This window comes from Mus caroli, chromosome 8 (genome assembly GCF_900094665.2).
Source record: "Mus caroli chromosome 8, CAROLI_EIJ_v1.1, whole genome shotgun sequence".
Classification (NCBI taxonomy): Eukaryota; Metazoa; Chordata; class Mammalia; order Rodentia; family Muridae; genus Mus; species Mus caroli.
The window spans coordinates 114,211,086-114,220,306 of NC_034577.1; the positions used below are offsets into that span (position 1 = coordinate 114,211,086).

The following is a 9,221-nucleotide window of genomic DNA, read 5'->3' on the forward strand; positions in this document are numbered from 1 at the left end:
AAAAAAAAAAAAAAAAAAAAAAAAAACTTCAGTTAAGCTCTGCACTTTCACATCACACAGAGCCTGGACAGCAAACGTTACAGCGAGCTTTCCTAAAGCTGACTAATATCCCACTTTTCTTAGAACCCCCTCTCCCCAAAGAGATGCAGTCCCCAGACAGCAGGAAGCAATTTTAGAGGATGACACCCCATTCCCAAGAGTTGGGTGGTTGATGGATGTTTGTCATCATTTAAGAGGAGTGGTTATAAGTAGTTATGGCCTTCATCAGGGAGGAAACAAAGTAAGGGAGGTTGGATTCAGGGATCTCTTTTCTCTTTCTTTCTTTCCTCTATCCTTCTTTCTCCTATCTAGTGTTAAGGGGAAAGGGAAGGGGGAGATGGGATAAAAGAAAAAAAAAGGGGGTTGGCATAGCAGAATAACAGGGTAAATTATTGAATCTACTTTTAGATTAAGGAACACTAATAAGTCAGCTATTTTACATTTGTTATGGACTTTGTATACTGAGACAGACAGGATTATCTTTTGCTACAGACATGTTTTAACTCTTGTATATTGTATTGTGCCTATGCAACTCATTTTAAAATGCAGTGTGATGGCCAGGTGGGACTTCTAGTGCAGAGAGGAGGGTACCAACCCACCCACAGAAGCTTCAGCCCAAAATCTGTCCTGCCTACAAGGTGTCCAGAGATTGAGGGAACAGCCAACCAACCAACCTGAGACCCATTCCATGTGTGAGAGCCAATCCCTGACACTAGCAGAACTGTCTCCTGCGAGGCTTCATCCAGTAGCTGATGGAAACAGATGCAGAGACCACAGCCAAACATCAGGCAGAGCTTAGGGAGGCTTATGGAAGGGCGGGGGATAGAATTGAGTGAGCCAGAGGAGTCAAAACCACTGCAAGAAGACCTACAGAGCCAACCAACCTTGGCCTATGAGGCTCCCAGGGACTGAACCGCCAACTGAAGAGCATGCAGGGCTGGTCCTAGACCCTTCCACATCTGTAGCAGATGTGCTGACTTGTCTCCATTTGGGATCCTAACAATTGGAACGGGGGCTGTCTCTGACTCAGTTGCCTGCCATTGGATGCCCTTCCCTGAACTGGACTGCCTGGCTGGGCATCAGTAGGAAAGTATGTGCTTAGTCCTGTTGGACTAGGTGTCCCAGGGCAGGGTGGTACCCAAGAAGAGGGGATGGGGGGAGATTTGTAAGGATGAGATTGGGAAAAGAGGAGGGTACGGGCTGCAATTGATCTGTAAAGTGAATAAATAAATTAATGAAAAAAATGCAATGTTACATCCTAGTCCTTTTGAAAGCTGTTATTACAAACTGTTTAGGATAACTAAGAAACACAAAGTTAGTAGTTCAGCTAATCAAATTTATGTTCATGTTAGGTACTAGTTTAGTTAATTACAGAAATAAGCTTTATTTATTCTCTTGTAGATGTTTTCAAAATTAATCAGATAGTGAATATCCAAAAACAAGCAAGTTTTGATTATTCAGATTTACTATAGTCTTCAAAACAGAATATGGCATTTAAAGATGTTTTATTAATAAAAGGCCTTTCTGCTACTGGAGAGATGGCTCAGTGGTTAAGAGCACTCACGGCTCTTCTGGAAGTCCTGAGTTCAATTCCCAGCAACCACATGGTGGCTCACAACCATCTGTAATGGGATCGGATGCCCTCTTCTGGTGAGTCTGAAAACAGCTACAGTGTACTTACATATAATAAATAATTAAATCTTAAAAACAATGTTTAGGGCTGGTGAGATGGCTCAGTGGGTAAGAGCACCCGACTGCTCTTCCGAAGGTCCAGAGTTCAAACCCCAGCAACCACATGGTGGCTCACAACCATCCGTAACAAGATCTGGCGCCCTCTTCTGGAGTGTCTGAAGACAGCTACAGTGTACTTACATATAATAAATAAATAAATTAAAAAAAAACAAACAAAACAAAACAAAAAAAACAATGTTTATAAAGAGAGGCCCATTGGTCATGCAAACTTTATATGCCTCAGTATAGGGGAACACCAGGGCCAAGAAGTGGGAGTGGGTGGGGGAGGGTATGAGGGACTTTTGGGATAGCACAAGCCATTCTTTGCAGACTTTGGTCTTACAACTCTGTAAGAATAAAGAAAACCATTCTGGTGTCCTACTGTGGAGATAAATTCACTCTTTCCTGTCTTCTTCTTTAATTAGCTTTTCTACCAAAATGAATAAATGTGCTTAAAAGCCAAAAAAAAAAATGTATATTTTAAAAGACAATAAGGAAATAAAAGGCCTTCCTGACAGTGAGACCCGCCTGCTCCTGGCAGCACCCCCACACTACATGAAAGTGGGTGATAAATATTGAAGAACCTCCATACAGAATTTGCTTCAAACATGCCAAGCTAGCTCTGCCTCACTTCAGATAGAATGCTGTCCAAGCTGAGGGCAGACAATGCAGGGAAGTCTACTGCCATGCTTTGCTAAGACAGGGCTAGCAGTTCTTCCTAATTCCTGCTTCACAAAAAGTCTGTCATTTATCCTGGGCCTGAAGCCTAGAGACGATGCCCCAACACTGCAGAAGTATCGTGGTGACTGTCCAGGTAGCTAACAACTGCTGTCATTTCTACAGTTTTGTGAGCTGCTTGCTCTGCACTTCCTGTTTACCTGGGTAATATTTACCTGTCACAGGTTTTTGATGGGGTTGAAGACTAGATAGAGTCTCACCATTAACCTTAAATTGTTTAGGATTTAAGAAAATGTTTAAAGGTCCAAAAAGATATTTATGGGTTGATAAACCCAAGTTATGATGGGAGATGATTTAAGTAGAGAAGTTTGAACTCACCACGGTGGGATAGAGAATGGAATACTTTCTCCAAGTTTGCTAAATGCATTTGGACTGGACATTGTGAATGGAATCTTACCTGATAGTTTTCATAACTGGCTTTTTGTTTGTTTGTTTTTGTTTTTGTTTTTTTTTGAGACAGGGTTTCTCTGTGTAGCCCTGGCTGTCCTGGAACTCACTCTGTAGACCAGGGTGGCCTTGAACTCAGAAATCCGCCTGTCTCTGCCTCCCAAATGCTGGGATTAAAGGCATAATTGTTCTTATTATATGCACCTTATTGATGTTAGAGAAAGAGCCTTTTATTGTACTAAAAGGGGGAGATGCAGGGCTAATCTCCTGTGTACTGTGTGGAAGCACCACCTGTCTATACAAGGCTGATGGTCAATAAGCTGAGGCAGGATTAGAAGGCGGGACTTCCAGTGGAGAGAGAGCCAGGCAGGTGCCTGTTTTACCACTGGAACACAGAGGACATGGGCACAAGAAGCTGAAAAGAGGAAGCCAGCCACGAGGTGGAACTCAGGTTAGAATAAACGGGATATTAATTTAAGAGTTAGCTGGGGAATGAGCTAGCTTATGGCCTGGGCATTTATTAATAATGTTAAGCCTTTGAGTTATTTGGGAACTGGGGCACAGGTGGAAAAGCTCGCGGTTATAAGCTGATCTTCTAGTCTCCTTGTGGTAGGAGGCTGGAATGACAGATGTTTGCAATGTGTGTGGACTTTCCATCCTTTCTGGAGACTGAATTTACATGGAAGGCGTCCCACCACGCCCTTTGTTCACAGGGCCAGTTCCCTAGCCTGTTTTTAAAAATTGTCTTACAATATTTTTTTATTTTTAGTTGTTTATTTAATCTTGAGGAAAAACTTTTCCCAAGATGGGCTGGCTCACTTACACTGAAGACAGCGCCCTCTATCCACCTCCAGAGTGCTTGGAGCACGACTGTTACTCCTGGCTCTATTTTTTTCTAAATCTGTAAAATACATTCTTTACTTCAAATGCTAGAGACATGGCTCAGTGGTTTAGAGCACCAGCTGCTCTTCCAGAGGACTTGGGTTTAATTCCCAGCACCCACATGGCAGCTCACAACCATCTGTAACTCCAGTGCCAGGGGATCTGATGCCCTCTTCTAGCCTCCCTAAGCACCAGGCACACACTAGGTGTGCAAGCTTGCATGCAGGCAAAACATCCATACGTATAAAAATTAATTAAAATATTTATGGGGCTGGAGAGATGGATACGTGTTGCTTTTTTGGAGGACCCAGATTGATCCCCAGCACCACCCGGTGGTTCACAATCACCTAAAATTACAGTTCCAGGGCATTCAATGTCACTCATGTTCAGACCTCTGAGGGCACCGGGCAGTCACATATACACTTGCATATATGCAGGTAAGACACTCAGACCATACAATTAAATGATTTAAACTTTCACTTCTGTGTGGCACGGTGCGCGCATGCCTTTGATCCAGCCCTGAGTGGGCAGGGGCAGGGGGGTCTCTTGTGAGTTTGAGACTGGCTAGGGCTACGGCTACATAGTAAGATAATTTTTATTTATTTATTTTTACTTCAGAGAGTTTGCTTGACATGAAGCCAGGCACCAGTCAGCACCGAGAAGGCTTATTGTTTGAATTATTTAGTGTTAAGGGACCTGGAGAGTACAGAAAGACATGGAGTGGAAGGAAAGGCACCAAGACTTCGCTTTTGGGGCTTTCTGCAGTTAGACTACCAGGCACCAGCCTGGCATGGACTAGCGGGACTCAAGAGCTTCAGTGGCCCTGCCCAGGCCTGGGACTGCAGCTGTCCATGGGTGGGACAGCAAGCTCTCCCTTCTGTCTCTGCACAAATGAACTGTCAAAGCCAAATGGTACGAAGCTCGGGATGACGGGTGCTCCTCAGGGGCAGTGAGTATAATTAAGGGGGCCCTTAATTTGGTCATAAACACAGTCCACAGGAACAAAGTATGTTAGTGGTTGCCGGATGCTAAGGGAGTTGGAGAAATGGGTAGTAGACCACTAATGGCTATAAGGGGGGGGGGGAGAGAGAGAGATTGCTCAGTGGTTAAGAGCACTGTCTGCTCTTCCAGAGGACACGGGTCCAATCACCACTTTAAATGTTTTATTTAATGTGCACTGGTGTTTTGCTTGCATGTATGTCTGTGGGAGGTTGTCAAATCCCCTGGAACTGGAGTTACGGATGGTCGTGAGCTGCCATGTGGGTGCTGGGAATTGAACCTGGATCCTCTGGAAGAGCAGCCAGTGCTCTTAACAGTTGAGCCATCTCTCCAGCCCCTCCAGTTCTGAGTTTAGGAGCCCCCCTCTTTCCCTCTCTAAGATTGAGGGCACCGTTTTCCTACTCTGTATGTAGCTGCTGCCCTGTGGTCTCACACACCACTGGCCTCTAAGTCGATTGTGTAGCCAGCCAGGGGGCATCCCCTGGATCTCTGATGTTCAGAAAACCTGGTTCATCCTTGTCAGGCCGGCACACAGGAGACGGAGCTTGAGTTTGAAGCCAGACTGTTGCACAGCGATACTGTATTTAAAAAACAAATAACCAAAAACCAAGAGGCAGGTGGATCTCCGAGTTCGAGGTCAGTCTGGTCTACAGAGAGAGGACAGCTAGGACCACACAGAGAAACAACAAAATACGTACAGGAAGGACGGAAGTGGCCAACAGGAACCACCAAATCGCACCCCAAAGAAAGAGATAACGTGAAAACCGAATCGTGTATCCACTTGCCAAGTACTGGAAACCGCAACTTGGACTGTAAATAAAACAGAAGAGAGAAAAATACCGGGTAACCGTAGCCCGTCTCTACGTGAACCCGCAAGCTGAGGGCTGCCAGCGTTCGCGCTGCGCACCCTGCTGACTCTCCAGGTTTCGCAGCTAACCTTGCGGAGACCAGACGGTTCGGACCGCGCAGGCGTCGCGGGGAGCGCGCGACCTTCAACCCCGCGCAAGCGCAAAGGGAGGCCGTCCTCAAAACCTGACCGTTAGGGCGGCCGGAGCCGCACTGCGCAGGCGCCGCTCTCGGCACCATGGCGGCCGCCTTGCTGCTGCTTCGCGGGCTCCGCCACGGCCGGGAGCCCCGGCCCCGACGGCTGTGGGGCCTGCTCTCGGGCAGTGGCCCAGGCCTCTGGTCCGGGGCTGGGGCCAGGCGGCCGTATGCGGCCCGCGGGACTCCGGTTGGCCCGGCTGCGGCTGGAGGCCACGCGCCTCAGGTAACCGGCTCGGAGCCCGGCGGCGGCGGTGGCGGGTGTGGCGGGTCGGTCCGCGCCGACCGGAAGTGCGCCTGCACCTCGCTCTTCCGCAGGAGGATGGCTGCTGTGGGCTCCCCGGGACGGGAAGCAGCATCTGCCTCGGGTGGTTCGTCTCTCCCTGGCCTGTGTGAGAGAGACGCCCTGTATCACTGTCCCTGGCGGCTTCAAACTGAGTCCTGGTCACCCGTGTCTTTCCGTCCTCTTCTTTCTGGTCTGGAGGCAGGCGTTCATGTGTACTCAGAGCAGCCCTTGGACTCCCGATCTTTTTGCCCACATAGGTGGTGTACACTTGCAATTTCAGTATTTGCTGGTAGGACGAGGCCAGGAAGATAGTGAATTGGAGACTGAAACTGGGTTGTGGGTGAAAGTTAATTGACTTTTGTTGTTTCTTCGGTTTTTTGTTTTGTTTTGTGGTTAAGTCCAGTGAAATTCATTGATGGAGTTGATTGACACATTCCCTTGGCCCCTCCCCTTCTTGGGAGGCAGTTCTAGGATGGAAACCGAGGAGGGAGAGATTCTCAATACTTGTCCTGACTCCTCAGCAGTGGAAGGCCTCCCTCTTCCTTTCCTGCTCTTGCCGGGATGGGTGGTCCAGGATTGTCACTCCCTGAAGGCACTGTAGACCATGAGGTCCACCACCCTGTTGCTGTAGTCAGATTCTCTGCACAAGTAAATGAATTTGACAGACTAGTAGTTGAATGGAATGGCAGCCTCGGCATTAAAGATGGAAGAGCGAGTGTTGCTGGCCAAGTCTCAGGAGTCTACTGAATCTCCAGTGTAGCTCAGGATGCCCTTTAGGAGTGCTTCGCCAACACCCTGATGTCATACGATTGGCAGCTTTCTCCAGGTGGCGTGGCTGGTCATGCCAATTAGCTCTCTTCCTCTTAAGCTCTGAGATGAGGTCACCCACAGCTTTGGCAGTGCCAGTAGAGGCAAAGATGATCTGGGCAGCTCCATTGCCATCATGTGGGTCTCCCAGAAGGCTCTGAAGTATGATGGCATGGATTGTGGTTATGTTGACATAGATGCCCTGGCCATCAGGGCTAAGCAGCTGGTGGAACAGGAGGCATTGCTGGTGCGCTTAAGCGAGTTGTACTTCTCGTAGTTCACAAACATGGCAAGGGTGTTGACCTTTGACTCCACCTGTCGAGTGGGCCCCAGCTTTCTCAGTAGTAGTGAAGTGGCCTTCACAGTATAGCCAGCACCAGGGTGACCCCATTTCATGTTGCTGGGATGTTGCTCTGAGAAGGTACAGATAGTGATAACAGGGTTCCAGTCCTTTGCCTTCACTGTGCCAAAAAGCAGAAAATGTCAAATTGGATTATTGATCTTAACATTTAAAGGTTGGTGGGTCATGGTCAGGAACATCTTTAATCCCAGCACTCAGGAGCAGAGGCAGGTAGATCTCTGTGAGTTCAAGGCCACCTTGATCTACATATAAAGTTCCGTGGAAAGCTAGCCAGGGCTACGGAGTCAGACCCTGTCGTAGGGGGTTGGGGGGGATTATAAAAGGCTAAGCCAACTGTGGCTCACACCTATAATACTGATACTTGGGAGGCAGAGGTCAGGATTTCAAAGCCATCCTCAGCTACATAGTAAACTCGGGCCAGTCTGAACTACCTGAAGCAGTTACAAATGACAAAACCTAAAAAGAAACAAGCTCTCTGTTGGTGGCACATGTTTGTAATCTCAGCACTTGGGAGGCTGATGCAGGAGGATCACTGAGTTTGAGGCCAGACCCTGTCCCACAAAGAGACAAAGGGAAAAATAAACAAACACTTAACAGGAGTTAAGTATACACTCTGCAGCTGACAATGACTTTGCACTTTTGATGCTCCTGCATCACCTCCCAAGTGCTGGGATTACACGCATGCGCCACTGTACCCAGTTTTGAGGAGGTACTGGGGATCAAATCCATAGCTTTCTGTATGCTAGGCAAGGACTTTGGTCCATATCTTCAGGCCTGTGTTGTTGTGGTGTATGGTCTTAGTGTTACCTCGGTCTTTTTCTTTTTTTTTACAGAGTTTGCTATTGCGAATACTGACCCCTAGCTTTGAAGGTATTAGCGGATTGTTACTGAAACAGCATATAGTTCCAAATGCAGTCAGACTGTGGCCGCTTTCAGGTGTGTATGCATTGCATGGTCCGTTACTGAGGGACACAGGTTTTACTGTAGTCCTATAAGAGCATAGTGGAAGAGGGCCATGGTCTTACATGCCTGTAATCTCAGCACTAAAACAGGGGCTGCCAGTTGGAGGTCAGGCAGAACTAGCTAGTGAAACCCTGCTGGTCCCCTGCTCACCCCCAACCCCATCCAAAAAACCAAAAGGTTTTGTGTTGTTGAGAGCACAGCACTGCTGCAGTGAGCAGTGCTCCTCGCTGTGATGTTCAGTAGAGTAGCCTAGGAGCAGAAGGCCATGCTGTGTGTGCAGCAGCATCTACCATCTCAGGCTGTGTGCATGCACTGTAGTCTAAGAGTGGAGGCTCCTTGGCAGGTGACAAGTGACATAGGAGAACGTCACTAGTTAGTTTGACACTGACCAGAAGACTAGGAACAGCCAGCCACTAAGAGTACCTTTGATTCCTTTAAAAAACAAAACACCTGAACTTGTGACCCTCTTCAGTCCTGAGGTTGCAGGTACCACTCTGAACAGTGTCCAGCTTCTTACATGAAGCTAGGGATTGAACTCAGGACTTTGCACGTGGTGCACAAGTACACTAACAACTAAGCTATGTTTTCACTGTAACCTTTGGTTCTTTGTGCTGTGAGCTATGTTAGCCCTGTTCTGGATAATCTGAAGTGAAGTGGGTAGATAGGGGCTCTGAGCACTCCTTGGTCATCCTGCCTGTCCCTTCCCAGTGGGGGGACACGAGACTCCACTCCTCACCTGGGGGCTGCAGGCTGGTGTTGCCGTGGTTTGTTTGCTTTTGTTTTCTTGAAACGAGGCATTAATTTGCAGTCCAGCGTGGCCTTGAACTTATAATCCTCCTGTTCTCACCTTCCAGGTGCTGGGATTACAGGTATGTGCTACCAGGCCTAGACTTCTCTTTGCTCACTTTAAGTGTTGTATTTTGTCTCTCCGCTCCCCGCCCCGTGTGTGTGTGTGTGTGTGTGTGTGTGTGTGTGTGTGTGTGTGTG

General features: G+C 47.8%; 1 protein-coding gene across 1 annotated transcript in view; it reads left to right on the forward strand.

Annotated features, from left to right (window-relative positions):
- Window positions 1–5,818: 5,818 nt before the first annotated feature.
- Window positions 5,819–9,221, forward strand: part of Spg7 (SPG7 matrix AAA peptidase subunit, paraplegin) — a 44,818-nt gene continuing 41,415 nt past the window's right edge. The window contains exons 1-2 of the mRNA XM_029480259.1: window positions 5,819–6,043; window positions 8,105–8,207. Coding sequence (XP_029336119.1) covers window positions 5,861–6,043; window positions 8,105–8,207 — 286 coding nt within the window. The 5' untranslated portion in view covers window positions 5,819–5,860. The remainder of the gene's footprint in view (window positions 6,044–8,104; window positions 8,208–9,221) is intronic.